Here is a 24,690-nt window from a genome sequence, read left to right on the forward strand (position 1 = left end):
AGGCAAAGCCATGCTGCAATGACATGCTACATGGCAATGCACACTTGTTTTTACAGTGTAAAAACCCATGTCTAGTTGGTATTGTTGCCAATATTTTTTATTGTAAGATTTTACTTTGTGATAAATTCACCCTAATAATAAATAGAAAGTCTCCATATGAAACACCTGTGCAGKGGGGTGACAAATTCATTCTTGAACTGAAGTCGGGGGCCACAAATGCCCCCCCGGGCCACACTTTGGACACCCCTGTWCTAGATGATAGATGCACTGATTTTAGTTTTGTCATACTGATATCTGATTCTTTCAAATGGCTCTGACCTTCCGATACAGATTTCCTTTCAATAGACCATCTACCATTTATTTACCAGCATTTATTCAATATTTGAACTATGCTTGTAAATAAATATAATAATACCACAAACTGAAGATAATTCTTTTTTATAAAGCGTACTGTGATAAATGTAATTACCACCCCATGAGTCGTTTTCATTGTTATAATTATTTTATTAAATAAAAACAGACTGTCCTGATCAGGCACATACAAATCATACAGAGGACAGAGAATCAACAGGCAGACACCAATCCAACTGGAGACCAGTGCAAATGATTGATGAGGCTCCCGCAGACAAAATCACTGCWAAAGCAAAACTTTAAAATGACACGACGACTTGCAGTTACTGTTCCTGTAGAGGAAAACAAATAGAAACAGAAAAAGGGAACGTTATAGCGTGTCACAWGCAGATAAAATGACGTTATACTCAGTAATCAAAAATGAAACATTCCTAACTGTCAGTAGCCACGACACAATTAAATCCACAAGTATGACATGTTCTTCCCATAACACAATTTGATATAATGATCTGTCATCACAGATTCTTTGGAATCAGGAACAGGATATCGTTTTTCATCAAGTGTTTGGACTCTTGCTTTTATCGTAACGATGGCTCAAATCTCTGCGTCTGCATGAATTCAACTTTGAACAAACCAGAAGCAGATGTTCCAGCTGAAACAAATTAARGAGACAAAATGCGACCAAAACCAACCTTTTGGCTTATGTGCTGCAGATAATGTGCCCTCAGGTCGTTCTGACAGTTGGCGTAGGCCATGCCAAGTCCGGCTCCGGAGCCTAACGTAATCGGCCATGTGCGCCCTACAAATATACAGACGTTTTACATCTTTTACAAACAGTGAGAATAAAACATAAACAGGGTTTGACAACAACAACATGCATGGGCTGGAAAATGTTGAACTTATGAATGACATTTAAAAACATGGTTTGGTGACCATGTGAGCAAATCTGTCGATCAACCTCCCAGCAACGTTACTTACGTTTGAAGAATAGGACTGAGAAGACGATCCCTAATCCCAGGCCAGTACCTGAAACATGAAGAACTTCATAAACTACAATGTTAATTTCATTATTTGAAAGCATGCACTGCCCTCTGATGCACATAAAGTTACACATCTGTGTGTTTCCAAAATGTCAATGAAATATACAGAAAGTAATTTCTAAATGTACATTTAAAATCTGAGTCAGCTTGACTCAAGATGGCTGCCACAACTAACTTAAAAAAAAACACACAAAAATGTTACTAGCTCAATCAGTTTGACAATCACTGATCTTAAATTTGGTGTGGTAGTAGCTGAGACTGCTCCCCAATATATTCTGAGGGGGAACAGACTGAGCAGGATCTTTGTATTAAATGCTACCATTAACCAGTTAAGAGTCACTGTCTGTTAGCAGGGTAAGTCATGAACCACTGGATAGATTTTAATGAAACTTTCAGGAAATCATCACAAGACGAATATCTGCAACTGATTAAGTTTGAGTACAAAAGTGGAATCACAATACATATTTATTCGTGTTTTTAGGCATGTGATGAGTAACTGGTTGGCAAAGGTATTTTAAAAAAAAAAAAGCATTTTATGTTAGCGATACTCATCACATAACTAACACTTATATACACTTGGTCGTGTTCTACCAAGCAAGAAAACAACAAAATTATAACTCAAGAAACACATTTTTGAACTAACAAGTCATAGTTGTCCTTTTCCATTGCGGCTAGCTAGTAGTTAGCATCTCGCTCAGTCAATGACAGCTTGAATGACCCGCTTATTRAGTCTTTAACCCGGGATAAATCAACGTTATGAGCCGAGGACTCAGCCATATTTACCGATTTTAATGACACCGTCTGCGAGACATCGGTCCCACTTTTTCCCAAGCTCCTTCTCGGACATACTTAGCTGCGCTCCAAGCTAACAGGGACAAAACACTGCTCTGGTGATGCTTTCACGTGTTGTCGGAAATACAAAATTCGAATGAATTAAACGTAGAATATAAAGAAGTATCACATCGTATATGACGTATAAAGTTATTACACGGATATTGCGGCTATATTTAAAAAGTAATTTTAAACAGACAATTTTTTTTTCATTTAAAAACCAGCAATGAACGTATTTTCCAAACGTCACCTGCCTTTATGTCGCCACCTTGCGGTAAGGAGTTGACCTGCACGAATAGTTTCAGACAAAGCTCACAAAAATGTATATTTGTTTTTTTTTATTAATTTTATTTTACACAAAAATAGTACAGAGCCATTAATTCATTACACAATGATTTAACCAACACTAATTTCCTGAGGTGAATCAAATTTATTTAGCACTGCATTTGACCAAAGTGATGAACACAAAGCAAGAGTAAAAAAAAAAAAAMAAAAMAAAACAAAACAAAAAAAAAGAATGCAAGAGACTATTAAAAAAATGGAAGACAAAATAAAATGAATTATAGAAATTTATTTTAAGGTGAGACTTAAAACGTCCAAGAGTTGAAGCCTGTCTGTTATGAAGGGACAGCTAGTTTAGGAGTGACGCTCTCTGGACAACTGAGGACCCAGTCAGGATAAATGAATCACACATTGTCACAAAAAATAGGACAAAAATGATTTCACTGAAGATGACTCAATAATAATAATAATAATAATAATAATAATAATAATAAATTAACTACCAAAGCTGAATCAAATATCACCCCAATTCTTATTTGAAATATGTATATATAAATTTATTTTTTGTTAAAATTACAAATAGCTCTAGCTCCTCTGTAGAAAAAAGTGCTGTAGTTTCCACTGAGACCAAAACTAGTAACTTCAGTCTTATTCTCTCTCAATTTAGAAAGTTTGAAGCCATCCATGCTTTTACCTCAGTGATGCAGTTGAACTGTGGTTTTAATGGAAAAGAACGATTTATGCTTCAACTATAGACGGACCTGAGTGCCGTCTGCATAGGAATCAAATTTTTTAAAAAWTTTTTTAATTGAAGAGGGAGCGTAATGGTAGCAAACAGATGGAAAAATAAAATGGGACCAAGCGTAGATCTTTGAGGAACCCCATGAAAGAGGGTCTGGAGAAAAAAACTGATTCTTACATAGGCTTACACAGAAACTCCTGTCAGACAGGAAGGACYTAAACCTTTGACACATTGGTCCAGCCGGAAAGCTTCCAGGTCTAAAAGCAGACGAACAGCCTAAAAGTGCAGTTTATGAGGCTTTAAACCAGACTGAAACATTTCAAAACATTTTGTGTGCATTTTATGCAGCTGCAATTATTAACTTTTAATTATTTTTTATAAATTACAATTTTAAAATTGGTCCAAAAAAGGACAGATTCGTTTTTTTTAATCAACAGCAGAACTGCACGTTTAAAATAGGCTGTAACACCTACAGAGACGGCTGCTAAAAAACAAATGTCAGACCCAACATTTAAAAACTTTTTCTGAAAAAAAAAAAATCATTTTATGTGCACTCCTCAGCAACCTTTTCATGAAATCGCAAATCGTTGCTTACTTGCCAGCGYGCACAAAGTCTTACTAGTTGTGACGCAGACTGTAAAATATGTTTTTAATAACGGTTGTCAGCATTTACTCATTCTAGATGTCTCTGTAACAGTACGCCCAAGACACAGAAGSAGTCTTCTTAAAACGTATGTCTGCGCCAACAAAAGAAATGAAATACCCTTCACCGTTCCTCCAGCATTCAGATAAATATAAAACATATCAGTGAAACCAGAAACTGACCATTTTAAACACACAGTTTAGGTGGAATTCACACCAAACTTACTGCAGTGACACTAACTACACATAGTGACGCATCATATTAACAGACCGACAGGGAAACGTTTCTGTTGACTAGAATGTTACGTACAAAAACAGTCTTCTATTTTATTTGTGGACTTCTTTCAGTCTGAAGGTGTTCTGATCAGTCAGTCGCCGCCTGAGGGGAATGTTCCCACACTGCTGCTGGTGTTGACGGCTGGTTGGTTTCTTCGCTCCCGCTCTTCACAGAACCCTTGCTGATGGCCAAAAGATCTCGAAGCTCCCGGTTTTCCATCTGAAGGAGGAAGAAATGTAACATCCAAATGACTTAAAGTGCCTGTGACATCAAATTTTTGTAATAAACATGAATGCATTTTTGGAAAGATCGCATTGATAACAAGCTGCGAAACAAATTTCACGTYGCTGAGATGAACAGTTGTTGAGATATTTACATGYGAAGAAACAGGAAGTKATGTCAAAGGGGAATGTCRGCATGTAAACAGAGCGTTTTTACAAAAGCTAACAAAACACTGTAGAATAGATTCTGATGTTTCTTTAGATTATTTTTAGTCGCCATCAAAGAGAGACGAAGAAGAGTTAAAGTTTAAATAATTTTGTTTTAATAAACATTGAGTTCCCTTTTGATGTTCCTGTTTCACTTTGGCTGAGCCAAATTTAATAGAAAATAGGCCGGTTATGTGACAAAATGGATAAAATCATGTGTACTTTGCCATTTTTATTAAGTATGAAGATGCTTTCTTTGACATTTTTGTATTTGAAGGACAGGCATGTCACAGGCCCTTTTTGGWGGTATCACACTGAGCCATGGCTGATGGAGAGATGTTAGTGACTGGCAACAATGCATCTCAAAAAAGGAGGAGAGGGCTACAAGTGGCTGTAAAAGTTAAGTGGTATGAATACAAAACAACTGGAAGAGCATTTTGTAACTATTAGGTTACTTGGCACCAGAAGACTGGGTGGTCTCGACCTCACCTCCAGCTGAGCGAGCCTCTCTCTTACAGAGCAGTAATGCTGATCATCTGCGTGCATGGCTTTTCTCATCACCTGACCCATCTCGCATATTCGCTCCACTTGGCTTTGCACTTCCTGGAATAAGAAAACAATTTTTTATGGACTTTACAAAAAAAATAATTTTATTAACTCTTGGAGAAAAAAAAAGTTGGTTTACTTTAGCGTGGTCTTGATGAAGGTTAAGCACTGGCTTGGTGTCCAGCTCCTTTTTCGCCATCATCAGCTGGAGCATCTGCTTRCGGTATCGACCCATGATCAGCTCTAACGCGTACTGGTGTTCTTCAAGAGACAGCCATAACTCTGTAGAGACAATCATGAGGAGCATTGTTACAGATGTCAAACAGAAGTTATAGAATCACCGAAACAAACTGGAAGATTTTACCTTTATTCTCCTGCTGTAACTCCTTAATTTGAGTGTTTTCCTGAGTCAGAAGAATGTGAGGCTTGTATTTTGTGAGCTCTTGGATCTCTGAACTGTCTTCCGTGTGCTGAGAAAAAGCAAAAAGCAGGATTAATACCTGAATTTCCCCGCTGAAGGAAAAAAAAGGCTGTCGATTCTATTCTAATAAACTACCAAAGGAAGACGCATCAGAAGCCTCTTCTGTGTTTTATTTTAGGTATAGTGTTCCTTTGGTATATTTCATATATTATTCYTATATAATTTTTTGTTTGTTTTATCTGTTTTGAAATAGATATTTTCATTCATTCATATTTCATCTATCTTTTACTCTTTATCTTACAGAACCAAACAGCTGAAAGCACAACCTCCTGTGTCATTGTTTTGTTATGATTCTTGTAGGAGAAAGCTTACCTTGTCTGGAAGAGCGTTCTCGACCTCTTTCATGCTTTGAACTCGATGACTGAGAGCCCCGGACTGCTCGATCAGACCCTCGGCAGCCGTATCGTGTTCCTTTAACCTATCCAGAAGCGTCCGAGCATCRCACAACACTTTCTCTAACGTGCAGGCCATTTATTGAACACTGTCAAGTCGCGTTAGTAATGTAAGCTAGTAGTAGTAGCTTCAGATACGAGGCTAAAATGGTGGCTTTCGCRGGCTAATACGAGCCAAAACGGCTCAAATGTTTTTTACAGGACCACTACCCATTTCGATGCAAGACCCCTTTAACATTTTATTGATAGACCTAAAAGAAAAACACATAAATGGAGAAAAAAATAGTCTTTCTTTTGTTGTCAACTTCGTTAGTCCCTGTGGAGCGGAAAGGGTAGCGTCACTTCCTGTGTTGTACCAAAAAAAGGAACACTAAAGCGCCTCCCTTACCGGAAGCGTACTACCACTCTTTTCCCACAAATAATTTGAGTAAACCTAAAACCACAGAAAACAAGCAAACAAATAAAAATAATAAAGGATTTGTGTTTTTAGTAACTTTAATTATACAATTTACAGATGCCTTTAAACGGGCCTCCAATGAGGGGTTCTTTGRGGCAGAGGATCGTTTTTTCGACACAACACCGGGTCTTGTTCCATCCCTGCTGCGTTCCGCTTCAAAATAAATAATAAATTCACGAATAAWGGGAGATATAAATACACATGATCAAGTTGATAACGGAGAGAGTATTCTATGTTCAAATGATTAAATATTCAGTATATTACATTGGGTGTGGACCCCTTTAAAAAATCATTCAGTAATATAAACGCTTTCAACTTTTTTTTTTACTATTCTTAGCTTTATTACGAAAATAACTGCTCCTTAAACGCCACTGAATGACAAAACAAAAATTAAAAATGGGTAATTACACGTTACATACAAAAAATAGGCCCATATTTACTACATTTCCCACAAGTCATTGCGTGAACTTAGTACCGACGCACGCTTCTCTTTATCAAGTATCGCGGGAGCCGTCTCCCAAATCACTACGTAATGTGCCGTGCTGCTTCTAGCGGCGCTGGTGACAGTGCTAAAAGCTGTTGGGGTGAGTTTTTACTAATTTCCTTTCTTTGTGAAACTGTAAAAAATAGATATTTTGGATGTTTAGTGACCCGTTTGTCCTGTAATATACGGCGAATTTGTCGAATTGAACGTGTTGTCTCGCGTTTGGTGTCACGTAGAAGTCTGGGCCTGGGTGGGGGCACCGTGCGTGTGTTTTTTTGCTTTTTGTTTTTTCATGGGGCAGGCAACCAGCGCGTGCTCTAGCTAACAAGCTAACACGACAAAACGACAGAGTGACATTGTTAAGTGTTTACAACGTCGTACTGTCGTTCTTAAAACCTACCAACCGTACTAAAGACACGACACTACATTGTAGGTTTTCAGGTTGTAAGCGTAAAAGAGACAGGCGGAACTTAAAAGCCGTGCACGTAGTTTCTTTGTTTTCTAGTGCCGCTAGCCTCGATGTTTCTGCTTTCATTTTTCTCGCAACACGAGATGATCAAAGCACATTTGTGTGTGTTTTACGTGATAAATTGACGAGTTCATTGGTATAGTTATGTGTCACTTAAATTGTCTAATATATTTTATGTTAATCTAAACTCAAGGACCGTCACATGAAAGAATACAGATTATTTTTTTATTGAATTGTATCGAATAAGCTGGCTAATTTTTTTTAAAAAAAAAATGAAGCTTCGACATTGTTTATTAACCAAAATAGAATAAAACGCACCCCGCAGCTATGTAGCGCTGTGACGGTGTTTTTTTTAAAAGAGTAGCTAACACCTGGGACTTAGTAGATCCTAAATTAGCTATAAAGATAAGAATGATTCCCTTCTGTTTCTCAATAAGAAATATAAAGTGTGAATCGTGTTTGGTATTTTAGTCATTTTTTCTTTTCTTTTTATATTGAAAGCTTGACATTTCCACGGGGTATTGTACACCCAAACATTCTGGCTCAGGTTCCAGGTGAGGGGAAGTCACGTGTACTGTCCTCTTTTCAGGCCTAGTCTTAATCAGGGATATTGTTGTCCTTTTTTTTTTTTTATATTTTATTTAACAAATAACGGGGTTAAACAATAATTGTGTGCAGATTAGAAAGTTGCTATCTGATAGACGCAACATTTAATCTCATTTGAGGCTACTTGAAAACAACTCTGTTTATAGCACATAACCTTTACCACACTTGCGAACCATCTGCACATGATTTTTCTTGTGTGCTGTCACTTTAGTTTCTGTACAGCACATGATACACAGGTTTGGCTGTGTATTTTTTTTAGTTTGTTAGTTTAAGGCATTTAAAAAATACCCTTGTTTTCAAAACTCAGCTGAGGCTAGTGACTTGTCGTTGTGGCCTTTCGTAGGACTGAGTCGTTGCGACACCATCACAGCAGCGTATCGTGTTGCAGGAGGGCTCGGCCGACTTGTTTACAGAGCAGGGTATTTGGGTCAACAGCACTCTACTCTACATGTGGGGTTTCTGACTGAACAAATATGCGTATATGATAAAACCATATTGTTCCCCCCCCATTCTTAACTTTCCTCATCTGAACTCTAGAGTAAAGGTTGGTTTACAATTTATTGGAAAAACTGATGGCCTTGTTTTGTACTGTTGTTTGAATTAAAGGGGCCYGCTGTATTTTCAGCTCATGGCTTCTGCTTCATGGCATTTTCCTCTCATCAACAAACTTCTGTGGAGAACTTGTTTCACCAAGTCCTTTTGTAAAAATTGGAATAAAGAATCCAGTGTTCTGTTTTTGTTTTAGTCGTCACTGCAAACTTCAACCCATGACTTATTTCCCCCCACTTTTTTTTTAAAAGTATGTCTAAAGTTGGAGCCATGGATATTTATCTGACTGCCTTTTCCCTCCCTCCCAACAGTATGAAGTGAAGCCGAACTGAATTTTTGTACCATCYGCAACTGCTTCAAGTTCAGATCACAACAAAGGAACTGAAGACAAACCTCCCCACAAAATTTGCAACTCCGAAGACAAGCGGGAGGTGGAAAAAGGATCACTTCGAGGATTTAAAAAAAAATCACGTGGAACCAAATCCTGAAACGACCAAAGAACAACGCACATCTGCCCAACTGAAACAAGAGAGAAGAGAAGCAATCCCACGCCCCAAGCTTACTCTGAGAAGAAAACTGATCTGAAACCAGAAGTTTGTGCCTACTCAACAGCTTTGACAAAGCACACGTCCCAACGCTGCTCCTAGCCCTCCTCATCCTTACTACGCTGCCGACTCACCACCAGGGTGTAGAGTGGGCTGCTATCTGCTAGATCCCTTCCGTTGTTACCCCCATCTTCCCCCCTACTTCTCCTCCTCCCCTCTGTTTTCTTTGTAATTTTTCTAAGCGGTGTTATCGCACCTGCAATTGCCTTCTTGTGTGCTAGATTTCTCCCAATTTCCTTTTTTTTTCTACTTTATGCAACCATCTAGAACTTGTGCAGGAAACGTGTTAGTGTGTGTGTGTGTTTAAACTTTGTGTACGTGTGTGTGAGAAGAGGTCTGCAAAGTCATCAAGATCCAGAGATTTAAAAGATAAAGTTGACCAGTTAAGGTGAGTCTTTTTTTTTTTTTTACCTTCATAGCATATAATCTGCCATGTTTAAAGCATTTAGCTCTTTCATTTGAAGTGGTATCTCACTGAGCTTCAGGTAGTTGGTGAACAGTATTTGAGGGAGTTTCTTGAATGTCTCTGGGCTTTTGTGGGGGGTTTCCAGCTTCCTTGTGCATCACAGAGGTGTGCAATCTCGAGTTTCAACACGTTCATAATATTTGGGCGACCAATTTTCTGTCAGTCTGGTCTCAAAGTCATTGTGTGCATCTCAAAMCAATGTATTTGATCCATCTCGAGAGGGCAAGAGCTGTAATTAAAACCACACTGATAAATGTTGAAAAAATGGTAGCAAATCAGTGAGATGTCACCTTTACCTTATGCAATTCTAACCTAAATTTGTTCCTTAAATTGACAATGTTTCTCTGTCGCCTTCTGTAGCTTTAAATAAATCCTTTCCATATAACGTTAGCATCATCATAAAGCATTTCAGACCAACAAAAAGTGAGCTTTCAAACTGGCACTTTGTTAAACAAAACTTTTTTGTTGCCAGGCCACATGATAAATAGCAAAATTTCAACGAACTATGCATCATTTTGTAGATTTTGAGATTTAAAAACAACTTTTTTGCCCAGCACAGGTCACAAATAGTAAGTTTATCTTGAGTTAAGCATCTAACTTTATTAAATATGTTCAGTTTTGTGCCTTTCTTTTGAAACTGGTTTTGTTTTTATGGTCTTTTTACTAGTTTTTGAAAGTCAATGTTTTTAGCTGATTTTACACAGATAAGTATTCCTTCCCAGCAGAGGGGGACATTGAACTGCTCTTTGTACTTTTATTATTCATTGTCAAACTGAGTCGAACAACACTTAAGTGAGTTGAACAGATCCGTCACCGCCCTCTTCATATACTTTATCTGGTGGTTCAGTTTCATTCAATGATTGGATTGCTTCCCCACACCCAACTTAACCCTCGTCCTGTTCTGTCGTTTGAGTAATTTCTTCTAATTTCTTTTGTTTTTCCAACCTTCCTTCAAATTGAAGGCCACTATTTTTTTTTATCCTTTTTATGACACTTGGCACACTGGCTGTCCTATCTTCATTACCCATTATGTTTGTTCCTCTCTTCACCCTTGCAGACGTCCACCGGTGTATCATTGGGTGGTTACATAAGTTTGTCTTAGAAGTCAAGGGAAAATTCAGACAAGTTATCAAGTTTGGCTCGAGTTTATGGGAAAATATGGGCAGTCCCTGGAAAGGCTTTGTTGAGTTTACCTTGCCTGCGTCGCCACCTACCGCGTTTGTTAGTGCTGACCTGAGCAGTACCTCCCCTGTCGGACTCAGCCTGTCGCCATATGGCCGATCTGTAAGTTTACTCCTCCTCGCCTTTTTAAATTTTTTTTATTTTTTGTCCCACCCCATCGAGCACCCAATCCACCCACCTTGCCCTGCATCTTTGCTATGAATGGCCTAATCTCTTTTCATCCTTTTACGGGCTCCCGAGACTAGCCTCTACTCAGTTAAGTTGTTGCAGGGTGAGGGGTGTTTGGTGACGAGCTTACTAGGAATTTGGCCATTTTCCTGGAGATCTTTTTATTTTTCTTATCTCCAGATTTTGTCTGTCCTTAGTCACGGTTAAAAGCGCCAAATAATGTTGGAAGGGCATTTTATTTTGCTTATATGACAGCAGAAATACAAGCCAAACTTGTAGGTTACGTTCGCACTGCAAGTCTTTATGCTCAATACCAGATCTAATTTATTTGCCTGCTCGTTCACATCAACATGATTACATTTCTTCTTGCAGCTTCTTGCCTACCCAGGTGCAGAATTGCTCTTCTGGAATGGTAGCGACTGAAGAGTAGAAACTAGGGTTGGGCGATTAAATCGATTTAATCAATTAATTCRAATTTGCCATTTATAACGATTTAACTTTGGGGAAATCTGGATTTTTTTTCCCCGACCAGTGCGCTCTTTGTGGCTTCTGTAGTTCAGAGCTCACCTGTCCCTCAAGGCACTTTGTACACAACATGACAATATGGCAGCTAGCAAAGAGGATCTTGCCAAAAAAGGCACTGTCTTCAGTTTTCTGGAACTGGTTAGGTTTTGCAACCTCGGACTTGAAGCAACAAACACCTCACTGCAAAATCTGTTTGAAGGCTTTTGCTACAAAAAGCAGGAGTACAACAAATCTGTTTCAACACCTGAAACAGAGGCACTTAAGTGGGAAACAAAATCGATTAAAATCAAATTTGGGATGAAAAAATCTGTTTGTTTGTTTTGTTTTTTTTTTTTTTGGGGGGGGGGGGGGGGGTGCATATTGCCCAGCCCTAGTAGAAACAAACTCAAGTATTGGTACCATCATGCAACCATCCAACATGTTTATACATCACTATTGGTGTAATTTCTCTGTCATCCAGGACATGACAAATTTACCAAGTTTTATAAAGAAGATTGACCAACTGGACTTCTGTTCTGTGGCTAAAACATACAGTATTACAAGCTTTAAAACAGTATAATGTTGATATTTGGATTGATGAAATGCAACATTTCTGTTCAGACTTTGGAAATATATCAGATTTAGCACCACATGAAAAAGACCTGTGTCAAATTTGACATTTCAAACTGGTTTTAAAAATCTAAAAGAAAGAAATTGGGGTCATTTTGCCTGCAGTGTGAACGTAGCCTTGCATCGACTGGTTAAATAATAAAGTTATCTAAAATAGTCACTTGTCAGCAGAAAAGTATATTTTTATTGCCTCTTTTAAATTATTTGCCACACTAGAATCCAAGCAAAACTTTAACAAAGCTTCCCGTCTTCATTCGTTGAGTTCTTTTGTGAAGAGTTGCTTTTTTTTGGCGATGGTCCAAAACAGGATCTAACAGGAGAGGCTGCTCTGGGATCCCCCCACTTCATACCTCATAATCCATCTCCAGCTCTCTGTCCACTTGTAGATGCACCTCTGTTTGAACATTTTTTTTGCATTATTTATTTTTTGTTTGTTTCCGATGCTTCATCTTTAGTAGTTGTATTTTATTTGCGTAACATTAGCAACACTGTCTGCACCTAAACCACTCCATCCCAAATGGCTGTGCCAAGAAGCTGACTTCAGTTCCTCTTTGCTTTCTCTGTAGAGGTTTTTTTTTTTTGAATGTACAGATTTTGTTGTGCTATCATACTTTTATTGCAGAATTACAACTGAGTCAATTTCTCAGTGTGACCGTTTGGATTTCAGACTTTTTATTTCACAAGTAAAAGCAGTACGGTTTGATTTTTAGCATTTGTGACAAAAATAAACGGCATTGAAAAACTAACAGAATTATTCCAGCTTGAATAGTATAGAATTGATAAACAAAGTAGAAAATGATGTTAGTTGGACATTGTTTTGCAAATATGCCACAGAAATATCTGGTTATATATTCATTTAAAGGGTGCAAAATAGACTGAAATGTTCAATTTTAAAGCTGTTGCCTTTTTCACCAGCCTGTCCCAGCCATGTCAAAAATGGAAAGGGGCTCGTCTGAACCCCCAGTTGATCGCAGCACTGGCTCAGCCCCAAATACCTCTACCGGCCCCGTTCCCATACCCCGTTCCTCCTCTGTCTCTTGCCACCCTCATCCAGGAAGTAAAAAATACAAGCGGAGCCCATTGTATCAGAGATCAGTAAGATGAAATATCTAGTCGTGTCCAAACTGAGTGCGTTTCTGGAAGCTCTGTGTTGTGTGACTTTTGCTAACAGCATGGTCATTTAGTCTGGAGGTAAAATGTGTACTGAATTATGAATTCTAGTTTTAATCATTTGGTTGTCGGTAGTTATCGGAAGATTAACTTTTAATGTTTGTATAACCAAAGTTTGAGTATATTTTGGGTTTTACTTGCATGATTTAAACATAAAGCTCCACGTTTCGGTTGGTATTATCTAATCATGGGTTTGAATTTACGGTAACTGACTATGACAAGATTACCCCCAAAAGACTAATGTGCCTTTTTAAAATTTTTTACCACATCCTCTGAAATTTGCAGCAACTGCATGTTTGTTTTTTGTTTTATTTGGCTTTATAATGCATTGAACTGTATTCCCTGCCCGATTTTTATTTTATTTTGATTCGTATCTGTTGGATGCATCTTTAAAACTTTCTTTTTTTTTCCAGATGAGTTTCGACCCAGGCATGCTCCATAACAATGGCCACACCGCATTTGCAAACGGCTCGGGGCCCGGCATTAGAGAGACTGGGGTGGTGGAGAAGCTTTTGGCTTCATACGGGTTCATCCAGTGCTCCGAACGTCAGGCTCGTCTCTTCTTCCATTGCTCCCAGTACAACGGAAACCTTCAAGAACTTAAAATCGGAGGTATGAGACTCTGTGTGGAAATTAAGCTTTTTAAACACACAATTTCTTCATTAAGGCTAAAGCTGCTCATCACGTCTGACTTGCTTTCCTAACATTGTATTTTTTTCCCTCTCTCTTCCCATCAGATGATGTAGAGTTTGAGGTATCCTCTGACAGGCGCACTGGCAAGCCCATAGCAGTGAAGCTGCTTAAGATAAAGCCAGAAGTGCTGCCAGAGGAGCGCATCTCGGGCCAGGTGGGGCCAGACCTGCACGTCTATCCCTTTACTGTGCTGCATGGTTATATTCATCCAGTTAAGGAACACCATTTTATTTTTGGTTATGTGTCTGTCAACTTTACTCAAATTACGCTCCCCCCGAAAATTGTTTCCCCTCCAATCCTGCATGACTTTTTGCATGAAATTTGTGYTGGCTTTACATCATTGGCGTTTGTGTTTGTTGGACTTTATTGATTGAACAGATTTAGTCAAGTGATCAGTGTGTTTTTGTTAAATTTCTCAGACGGAAACTAATCATATAGGGATGCACTGATGTGAAAATTTCAGCCGATATCAGTATCCGATATAATTATTGCTGCTATGGCCGATAACTGATATTTACCAATATTGCATAAACACACAAATTATATTATACATAAACGCACAAACACACTTGGGTCTTTTTTTGATACTGTAAATAAACAAGCAGACCTCTGACATGGCTCTACTTCAGTGATTCCTGGCTGTGCAGCATCAATATCAATATCCTGATCAAACAGATGCAGCTCAACCAACCATCTCCCCTCCCAAAACAGAAACACAWAGATAAAAAGTGGGAAATCAATATTGGAYGTTAATATGGGCCCAGTTTTAACTATCAGACCGATACCGATATTAATGCAGATATATCATGCGTCCGTATAATCATATGTACAGCTTTGATCCCATTCAGTGCTGATTGATCAGTCGTCACTTCAGTAGAGTGATCAATACCAGAGTTGTGTTGTGTTGTATTGATGTACAAATCATAAAATGCAAATTATGATGTTTATAATGTGAATACACAATTSAAAATGTAAGATGTTGGGCTGTGTGAGTCTTTAAAGTAGCATACATTCTTAACAAATACAACACCTGTTAGTGTTCTAGGAGTTGAAGCACAATCGTGTGCATGCCTATCACTTCATGACTTTCTGTATCATCTAAAAATTGTAATTTCATCCATTATATGTTCAGCTCTATTATCAGTGGCCTGTACCTAAAACGTTCTGCCTTTACTGCAGGTCGTTTCATCAATCCCAATGCATCTAGATGGGAAGTCCGCTCCGGGTCAGGTGCCCACTGGCAGTGTTTGTTATGAAAGAAATGGGGTAAACTGYTGCTTTCATATTATGCTTCCATTAYATAAATGTATCATCCTAAATGTCAGTTTCTTTGGTTTCACTTCAGTCATGAAGCTTGCTTTGTTTTTGCTTTCTGCAGGAAGTGTTTTATCTCACATACACTCCTGATGACGTGGAGGGTAGTGSTCATCTGGAGACGGGTGACAAAGTCAGCTTTTACATGGACACCAACAAGCAGTAAGTCTCAGCGCGACGGCGTCGGAGGTCATGCCAGCTCGTGCTTGATTGCGTAATCATTTCTTGCTCGTATTCCAGTACCGGTGCGGTGAGCGCCCGCAACATTCAGCTGGTGAAGAAGAAGCAGGCGAGGTGCCAGGGTGTGGTGTGTGCTACGAAGGTGGGGTCACTGATGTTTRCGCGAACATCGTAAAATGTTTGTGATGGTTATGCTTGTAGAGAAAGGAGCCGTGTCTCCAGMTTGTTGTTGTTCTGTTTCAGGAAGCCTTTGGTTTTATTGAGAGGGCAGACGTGGTGAAGGAGATCTTTTTTCACTACAGCGAGTTCAAGGGTGATCTGGAGGCTCTTCAGGCTGGAGACGATGTTGAGTTCACCATCAAAGACAGAAATGTAAATGTCAAACTTTCTGACTCAGCTGGTATCTCCAGAGTTGTAAAGTAACAAAGTACAAATACTTCTTTACTGTACTTAAGTAGAATTTTGGGGTATCTGTACTTGAGTACCTTTTTTCAGCCTACTTTTTACTTCTACTTCTTACATTTTTAAAAAGGCAAGAAGTAGAAAGTCTGCTTGTTTTCATTCCAGCATATTACTGTAAAAAATAAGTACTATCCATATTTGTGCCTCCTAGATAGAGTGAATTTAATTGTGGTTGAATGAGAAGTATAAATATAAAAAACTCCGATATCGTATTAGTTTGTACACAAACAAATCCTGTCACACTCCAGCAGGACATAATCATTAAAATAAAAGGACTGTACTTAAGAAGTATTTGTATTTCATGAATTATATTATTGTATTTGGCCGCAGCCCTCAGATTTTCATTTTGGGGAAAATAATTGTGCAGCCTTGATATATGTATATAAACTGAAACGGCAAGACTAGTTGTCAGGTAAAAAAATTCACCTAAGACATTTACAAATTCAAACAAGGAAGAGAGACAGTTAAATTCAGCTTCAACAAGAGTGAGGAGAACGTGGAGCAGGAAGTCTTCTCAGTACTAAAGATCGACCGATACAGGTTTTTGAAGGCCGATACCGATTTTTTAAACATCAGTCTAACCGATACACCGATACGTGCAGCCGATATTATTTGACCGATTAATGAAGCCGATACTACTTTTTCTTCCTCCATTAACATGATAAAAATAAGAATAACAAATGTTGCACAAGTCTTAATAAAAATAAACATTTATTAACTAAGGCTTGTCTGATGCAGGCTGTATTGAGTGCTATCACACAGGATTTCTTCTTTAAAAAAAATTAAAAATAAATAAATTCATTATTTTATCTAGTGCTAAATATTCTGTTTTTATTTGTATATTAATCAGATTAATATATTTTTTACATAAAATAAAATGAAAGTTTTAAATCCCAGCATTTTTGATACAAAAACAGCAACAAGGCTAAAACTGTCAGAGCAACACAGAGAAAAAGAAGAGACACACATACATCTTGCTATCTTTATGAGGACTTCACACACAGCGCTCACAGCATCTCTGCCTCATTCTGCTGCTCCCGTTTTTAATACCAGGCAAAAAATGCATTTAAAACGGTTGACGTTAACTTTAGATCACAGTTTGAAATGTACACCGAAGAGAACCAGCATCACGACTGCGGTCACAGAACGTGATGTGAGCAGCGTCTGGTTCACATGATGGTGGACGGCTGCGCTCGCTAAAACGTTCAGCGAGAAAAGACCGAAAGCTTTTTTTTATTTTAATCCAGCAGGGAGAACAATAGAGGTGTTTTTCTATGCCTCATGTGAGCAGCTCCAGCATTTTTGAAAAGAAAAACAACACGGACACGCTGATTACAGTGTGGTGCGAAAGTGAAAGTAAAACATGTCGCAGCGCTCCCGTCTGGAAAAGAAACTTAAACACAGCTGTTCTCTCTTCCCTCATATTCCGACACAGGGGGTAGAAACAGCTAAATTAGACAGTTAAAACACATTTATCGTTCATAACTCACCCTTGTTGTTGTTAGCACTCTGTCTCACAACATTAGCTGCTGCGCTCTCCCCGGGGGAAGGGGCGGACACATGCGCTCGTGTGACCCAAAGAACGGATCGGCCGAACGGAGCGTATCGACTGATACAAGGAAAAAACACAAATATCAGCCAAAAATATCGGCTGGCCAATGTATCAGTTGACCCCTACTCAGTACTACTCAGTACCCCCAGCTCGACGCCCTGAGGACTTCCTGCAGTTCAACCTTTTATTAGGTTTTCACACCCCTAGTTACAAGGACACGAGACTTGCCTAAGGGAGGAGGGGAAATGTAAGTCACGTATCAAACAATAATGTAAAAAAATCATGAATCATTGCTTGGTTGTGCCATCCTCCCTTCCGCTTCCTTCAGGAACCAGCTAGTCGTTCTCTGCTTAGGCGATTACCAAAAGAGTGGAGTCAGGTCGACATGTCCTAATTCTTCTTCCTATATTTTGCAAAACATGTTCCATTCACAGTTGGGAGAGAGGTCACAGCAAGTAAMAGCAAAGTTCAGTGTAACTGTGATAAGAACAGAACAAATTGATTATTTGAATGATAAAACATGTCTATTAAAATTAGCTCTATCACTAGTACATCTTAAATTTAACAAATGAACTATTTTAATACAATAAAGTCATTTCTGCATTTTTTTGGGAGGGTCACCTAATAAATGTCCTTACAGAAAATCTAACTGCTCATTTTAAATCAGTACTTTTACTCTTAATTTTTAAGTACAAAAAAACATCAGCTACTTTAAGATTTTTACTCAAGCACTATTCCTAAAGGAGACTTTAAACTTTTACCAAAGTTATTTTTTGGTAAGATACTTGTACTTTTACTCAAGTATCACTTTGTGGTACTTTACACAACACTGCCTATCTCAATATGTTTAAAAAAAGCTTGATTGTTTATGCCTCTGTCACTCTTTAGGGCAAGGAAGTGGCTACCGATGTGAGGCTGCTCCCCCAGGGAACGGTCATCTTTGAGGACATCAGCATCGAGCAATTTGAAGGCACCGTGGTCAACGTTATTCCCAAAGTTCCCACAAAAAACCAGGCAAGTAGATTTACCAAACTGCCTGACGAGGAGCTGCGTTTCAGCATTTGCTAATCCTGTCTGTTTCCACAGAACGACCCTCTGCCCGGTCGGATCAGTGCGAAGATCGGTTTCACGGATAAGGAGCTGCCTTTCGGAGAGAAGGACACGAAATCTAAAGTGACTCTGTTGGAGGGAGACCACATCCAATACAACATCTCCACAGATCGCAGAGATAAACTGGAGAGGGCCACCAACATCGAGATCCTCCCGGACACTTTCAACTTCACCAAGGAGACCCGTGAAATGGTTAGACATCCTGTTCCGCGTTACGACATTGTACACCTGGGAAGGCGGGATGCTCACGTCCAGTCAGGTGAATGTTTGTTTAACCGGTCGTCTGTCTGCATCAGGGCGTGATTGCGGCTATACGCGACGGCTTTGGGTTCATAAAGTGCGTGGACCGGGACGCACGGATGTTCTTCCACTTCAGCGAGGTCCTGGAGGAGAGTCAGCTTCATATCTCAGATGAAGTGGAGTTCACTGTTGTGCCTGTAGGTTCTGTTAAGCTTTTCACAAAAGTATGTATTATCTGCTATTGCTTAAGTGAACACATTTTGATTGTCGGTTTGGCGAGAAACTAAAGCCGGTGTTTAACTTCCAGGACATGCTGTCGGCTCAGAGAAACCACGCCGTGCGCATCAAGAAACTCCCTAAAGGAACCGTGTCCTTCCACACCCAGTCCGAGCAGCGCTTCGTCGGCGTGGTGGAGAAGGAGCTCGTCGGAGCCTCAAACAAGAATGCGAGTCCGATGAAGGGCAAGGAGAAGGTACAAGCCTGCGCAAATGTGAGAAACGCCTCCGTTTTAATCTCCACCCTCCTCATCTACCCCTCTTTACCTGTTTCTGCTTTAGTTCTAATGTTGGGTTTTTGTTTTCTTCTACGATGGCCACATACTCCTCGTGCTTTTCTTTGGTTAGAAAAAAGACAAGGTAGGACTGAGAACTGCATGAAGCTACGTGAGAAACGTCTCTTTAAAAGAAGCTGCTTATTTCTTTAGTTGAATATTTTTAAATATTAGTGCATCTGTAAGAAACGTTTTTCTGTATTTCTGCTGAAAATCCAGCAAATCTATTATTGGATTTCTGCATTTACAGCTAACATAGAAGCTTGGCTGTCTAATGGGTTGTGTTTTTATATTTTAAGGGAAAAGTTGTAGAAAAGGTTGGTTCTTGCCTCTTTCATATCTGTGATTGTATCAAGTTGACGGCATGGTGTTTGATCACCATTTAACACTTAATTACATCACCGATTCTGTTGATCTGAACAATATAAATAACTTTTTCATTTTACTGTGTGCAGATTCTTGCATCAATATTTAAAATGAGGGATTTTAACTGTTCCTCTTGAGTCTTTTTCAGAAAATCATTTCTCAAAATGGTTGTTGTAGGTTCTAACTGAAAGCTGATGCTTAATCAGTTTATTACTAATCAGCTAATTGTTCCCACTTGTTCTGCTCTTGGTTTTATGGACCACAGYCTAATGCTCCACGTACTCTAATCACTTCAATTAGTTTAGTGCTTTTTGTTTGGGGAGATTGTAAATTTTATCTTAGGCCATCCAGTGCTGCTGATATTAATAAATCCAAGCTAACGTGTGCTGATCTGTCACCCTTTCTTTAGGAAACTGAGGAAGGAGTGCTTGCATATGAAGACTGTGGAGAGAAGCTCACTATACCTTATCATGCCAAGGATCTGGAAGGAGGATCGTACCCTCAGGTTGGAGACAAGGTATAAACTGAAAAATGTGTTTTCTTTGAAATTACATAAAAAGACTAAATAGCTTCCCACTATGAGGGATTATTGTATTGTAACCCTTCCAATCTGCTGCATAATTTGGCCTTTAGAAGTGTAGTGTTTGTGCCTGTGGGACTTTAAAAATGTTTGTCCTCTAGGTGGAGTTCTCAATTAATGAAGTGAAGCGAACTGGCCAGCAGAGCGCAGTGGGCATCAGGATCCTCAACCGCACCCCAAACTCCAACTCTAAGAGGGTGCACGGGTTTGTCGCTGCCCTCAAAGACAACTTTGGCTTCATCGAAACGGCAAATCATGACCAAGAAGTCTTCTTTCATTACAGGTAAGGGTTTATTTCTGAGATGGTTTGTGGGGGGCGGTGTAGTTGTCTCTGTATTGATTGACAAACCTTTTCTTTTTGTCAGTGAAATGTGTGGAGACGTGGATAACTTGGACCTGGGYGACACGGTGGAGTACACTCTTTCTAAAGGAAAAGGAAACAAAGTCAGTGCAGAAAAGGTTACCAAGATGGCSGCGGATAYGAGAGGTTTGTGTCYTTTTTTTTTTWAGTTAAAGTTAAAGCTCTACGGGTGAAATCATAAATTTTTCTGTTGCAGTGAACGGTGCTGGTGAGGATGTTGGTACAACAGTGATGGCAGGGAAAGTCATTCGTCCCATACGCAGCGTGGACCCCTCACAGACAGAATACCAAGGGCTTATTGAAGTCATCGAGGAAGGTTGGTGGCAACTCAGAATGTTACATGCACCGCTTTAATACAAGGGAAAATTAAATTGTGTTTTTTATTTTAATTTGTTTTCTTCCCCTCCTAGGTGGAGCAAAAGGGCCCACTTATCCCTTTGGAATCATGGGGATGACCAACAAGGCAGATTGTCTTCAGAAAGGAGAGCATGTAAAGTTCCAGGTTTGCACCGTCACCCAAACTGCTCAGAAGATGGCCTGCAACGTCATCCCTCAGCGCAGAGCCCCGGTGGAGTGCGTTAAAGATCAGGTAAGGCTCGTTTCACTTTCCTGCTTTGTGATGAACTTTAAAACAAAAAGAAGAAAGAAATCCTGAACTTCTCTCTTTTTTTTAAATTTTCTCCCAGTTTGGTTTCATTACATACGAAGTGGGTGAGAGCAAAAAGCTGTTCTTCCACGTAAAAGAAGTGCAGGATGGCATAGAGCTCCAGACGGGAGACGAAGTGGAGTTCTCCGTCGTCTTTAATCAACGCACGGGAAAATGTAGTGCTTGTAACGTGCGCAGAGTCAGGTATGGACCAGGACGTCGCAGCCTAAAGCTCACGTTATATAACTGAGCAAATTAGTATTTTATTGTGCTGTCTCATGAATCCCGGTGTTCTTAATGTAACAGCGAGGGTCCTAAACCAGTGGCAACACCGCGTCCTGACCGCCTGGTGAACCGACTGAAGAGCATCACTCTGGACGACTCCAGTGCTCCTCGCCTGGTCATCGTCAGACAGCCCCGTGGTCCCGACAACTCAAAGGTACGCTCGGCTCTAACGCTGCCACAGTTTTCTGTACTTTTATTATTGTCCACCTGCAAATTACCTTTGACAATAAATCTATTTGTTTAATCCTGCCACTCGTTATGTCGCACAGAGCGCGTATCCCTGCAGCATCGGCTTACTTTTTCATGTCAGTATGTTCAGTTATCACCATCATGTAACATCCACTAAATGAAATGACCTGTAAAAATAAATTAAATAAATAAATAAAAGTTGTATAGTTCAACAGACTGTTATAAAATACTCCATATTTGTGTGTACAATATGGAAAATGTAACCCTCAAAATAGTCCATACAATTTGGTGAGTAGGATRTTGTGTCGAGAGGGATGAATTATAWTTTCTCCCTCTGCCCTCCCACTGTAGAATACATTACACACAGTTAAACGTATAAACAACAGTTATTTTTTTTTTCTTTTGCTAACCCTAGAGATAAAAAGAAGCAGTGGATGTCAATTGTGTGCCTGCTCCGTCTGTTTTCAGCGACACACAAGCTTGCGCTGCCTTTTTTTTTTTTGTTCTTGCTTTATTTTAACCCCCCACCCCCACCCGTCGCTGAGGCGGGGAGACTTATAAATGCTCTCCATCAATCCGTGACTGAGGACATCAGCGACRGTTGGCATAGAGTTCTATCTCGTCTCCTTTCTCCCCACTTGAGGGCTGAAAGATCCTGAAGTGTGTGTGAAAGTAGGGGTATCATTATATTTGAGGGTTGGAGTTTTTATGCTGTTTAAACAGTTGGGGGTAATTTATTTTTTTCTTGGAAACTTGGATCAAATGATATTAAAATTAGTTTTTTTTTTTTTTTTTTTTTTTTTTTTTTTTTTTTGTGCAGGGCTTCAGTGTGGAACGCAAGACCCGTCAGCCAGGTGTTATCGACTGAGCAATACAGAACCTGCCCCGCTAGACGCCATCGATAAGGGAACTCCGATCTGAAACACGCTTGTGAATCAACTCATATACAAAACATACGTACGCATGCAAGTAATTGGCATGTGTAATTTCTGCTCATTGTTATCAGTAAGGGAACTACTTCTTTTTTTTTTTTCCTTCTTTTTTATTATTTTGTATTCCACAGTTCCCTGCCTTCCATGTATGTTCTTGATGGTTTCATTCTGCAGTAAACATGGGAGTGTGAGTGCGTGACGTGTCCTAGAAGTGATTAGTGTGTATCGGAGGTGTTTATTTTCTAAGGAGCCCCTCTACGTCTGCTTGGCTGTTCGCGTCCCGATCCGCTTCGTCTGGAATTCTGCACCTGTAAACTGTTCGTTTAGCGTGAGTAAATGAGCGTTGATTGCTGGCATGTCTTTTTTTTTTTTCTCTCGTTTCTCCTGATGCCCCCAGCGTCATCATTTTGTTATCAAAGTTTCCTCTGCTGTATGCTTTTCCTCCAAAACGCGTAAAGCGACGTTCCCTCCATAAGGAGGATCGTCATATTTCTCACATGTGCGAGCTTTTTGGGGAATTATTTTCTCTGCTCGGTTTTTTGAGCAGTTTTAAAAACGCTTTACTGAAACGCTGATGAGAAAGCATGGCGTGCGTGAGACGTTTGTGGACGTAGTTTTCTCTGACAGGATTTACCTTTACCAGTATAGAGCCTTGAGGTACCTTTTTGGTATTCACATGCTCCACCCTTTTTTTTTTTTTTTCACCCCCAGGTGCAGAATTCCTTGTGGCATCTTATCTCTGAAAAATTGTTTTTCTTTTGCGTTTATTTTTTTCCTTGCACACACGTTTGCTTTTTTTTTCTATGAAAACTTGATCTGCTAATATTAAATAAGTAAGAATAAGGTGCCTAAAAAAACTACAAACAAAATTAAATAAAAGCAAAAAAAAAAGAAAAAAATAAACAAAAAAATGATATATACTGTTTTCAGCCAACCATAAAATTATTGAAAACAATCTTAGGGTGGCTTTTTGTTTTTTTTTCCCTCCTTGTAGAAATAATACAGATATGCATCTCGAACCTGTGGGTTGAACTATACTATATGTAATGTTTGCTCTTTTTTTAATTTTAATTTTTTCTTTCTGGGTGGAACATCATACTTCATGTAATAAAATAAATAAAAGAAAATAAGGAAAAGGACGAAAACTTTCTGAGACTTTTAGTTTATAAATCAGCGTTGTGAATCAGGATGTCAGTCTTTTTTTTTTCTTCCCCTCTGGAGATGAGATGGGCGAGCTGTCGTGCCTCAGAAACTAAGTTACAGTAACTACCGTAATTTCTTTGATCAAACGAGCTTCAGTTGAACCGCGTACGGAGGTTCTCATGTACTTTTGTTAATGGTCTTGAATGAAACAATTGAATTAAAGTTTTATGAAAATCAAGATTTGAGTTATCTTTTATATTAACATTTTCTCTGATGTAGGCAGTAAAAAAGAGGCGCCTTTAAAATATTACTTTATATTTAGGGTACAAAAATGTTTTAAGTCTGTCAGGTTTACAGATATTTGTGACCGTTCACATCGAACTAAGGATTAAATACCAAACTGGTATGTGGAGAAATGGGCAACTTTATTGTATTGATTAAAAACATTTGCAACAGTTGCATTTTGTTAAAATAAACAAAATAAATACTTGATCCACAGCACGTGTCAAACCCCTATGTGGTCCACCAAGTGGGGTACCCCTTTGTGTGTTTTTGTTTTACCTAATATGAAAATAGTTTTATATTAGTGGTAAACTTTTAAATTTATGACAAACATGTACAATAGGTTGCCTTCAGGCTTAGGCCTCTCTAGAAAAAGAGATCTGAGATCTCAACGGGACTTGCCTGGTAAAATAACAGTAAATAAATAAAATAATTTGTCCTCCCCCAGAACTGTTGACTTTAATTAACTGAACCCTTTTGCTGGTTAGGAAGACAGATCGGGC

At 39.1% G+C, this 24,690-nt stretch overlaps 3 protein-coding genes across 7 annotated transcripts; 1 reads left to right on the plus strand and 2 right to left on the minus strand.

Annotated features, from left to right (window-relative positions):
• Window positions 1–483: 483 nt before the first annotated feature.
• Window positions 484–2,279, minus strand: micos10 (mitochondrial contact site and cristae organizing system subunit 10). Its single transcript, XM_014015388.1, has 4 exons — window positions 2,175–2,279; window positions 1,330–1,377; window positions 1,044–1,150; window positions 484–683 (listed from the first exon to the last, which is right to left on the minus strand). The coding sequence occupies exons 1-4, from the start codon at window positions 2,236–2,238 to the stop codon at window positions 675–677; spliced, it is 228 nt and encodes a 75-aa protein (XP_013870842.1). The 5' UTR covers window positions 2,239–2,279; the 3' UTR covers window positions 484–674.
• Window positions 2,280–2,553: 274 nt separating this feature from the next.
• sike1 (suppressor of IKBKE 1) lies at window positions 2,554–6,390 on the minus strand. The gene is made up of 5 exons (XM_014015389.1): window positions 5,933–6,390; window positions 5,504–5,609; window positions 5,279–5,421; window positions 5,083–5,196; window positions 2,554–4,384 (listed from the first exon to the last, which is right to left on the minus strand). Exons 1-5 carry the CDS (start codon window positions 6,089–6,091, stop codon window positions 4,253–4,255), a joined length of 654 nt encoding a protein of 217 aa, XP_013870843.1. The 5' UTR covers window positions 6,092–6,390; the 3' UTR covers window positions 2,554–4,252.
• A 560-nt stretch (window positions 6,391–6,950) lies between these two features.
• Window positions 6,951–24,143, plus strand: csde1 (cold shock domain containing E1, RNA-binding). 5 transcript variants are annotated; one of them, XM_014015394.1, is made up of 21 exons: window positions 6,951–7,053; window positions 8,889–9,570; window positions 13,048–13,227; window positions 13,716–13,914; window positions 14,040–14,149; window positions 15,175–15,261; window positions 15,374–15,471; window positions 15,550–15,631; window positions 15,733–15,861; window positions 18,392–18,517; window positions 18,590–18,805; window positions 18,910–19,050; window positions 19,161–19,325; window positions 20,179–20,286; window positions 20,451–20,632; window positions 20,715–20,836; window positions 20,907–21,026; window positions 21,121–21,299; window positions 21,397–21,560; window positions 21,663–21,795; window positions 22,651–24,143. In XM_014015394.1, exons 3-21 carry the CDS (start codon window positions 13,060–13,062, stop codon window positions 22,696–22,698), a joined length of 2,577 nt encoding a protein of 858 aa, XP_013870848.1. In that variant the 5' UTR covers window positions 6,951–7,053; window positions 8,889–9,570; window positions 13,048–13,059; the 3' UTR covers window positions 22,699–24,143. The 5 variants fall into 5 exon arrangements, with proteins under 5 accessions (XP_013870848.1, XP_013870844.1, XP_013870846.1 ...); XM_014015390.1 differs by lacking the exons at window positions 20,907–21,026; window positions 21,121–21,299; window positions 21,397–21,560; window positions 21,663–21,795; window positions 22,651–24,143 and adding an exon at window positions 19,477–19,488 and having other exon boundaries at window positions 14,040–14,206; window positions 18,910–19,077; window positions 19,161–19,343; window positions 20,715–20,898; XM_014015392.1 differs by lacking the exons at window positions 20,907–21,026; window positions 21,121–21,299; window positions 21,397–21,560; window positions 21,663–21,795; window positions 22,651–24,143 and adding an exon at window positions 19,477–19,488 and having other exon boundaries at window positions 14,040–14,206; window positions 19,161–19,343; window positions 20,715–20,898.
• The last annotated feature ends 547 nt before the right edge of the window (window positions 24,144–24,690 follow it).

Source organism: Austrofundulus limnaeus, unplaced genomic scaffold, assembly GCF_001266775.1.
Source record: "Austrofundulus limnaeus strain Quisiro unplaced genomic scaffold, Austrofundulus_limnaeus-1.0 Scaffold128, whole genome shotgun sequence".
In the NCBI taxonomy this organism is placed as follows: Eukaryota; Metazoa; Chordata; class Actinopteri; order Cyprinodontiformes; family Rivulidae; genus Austrofundulus; species Austrofundulus limnaeus.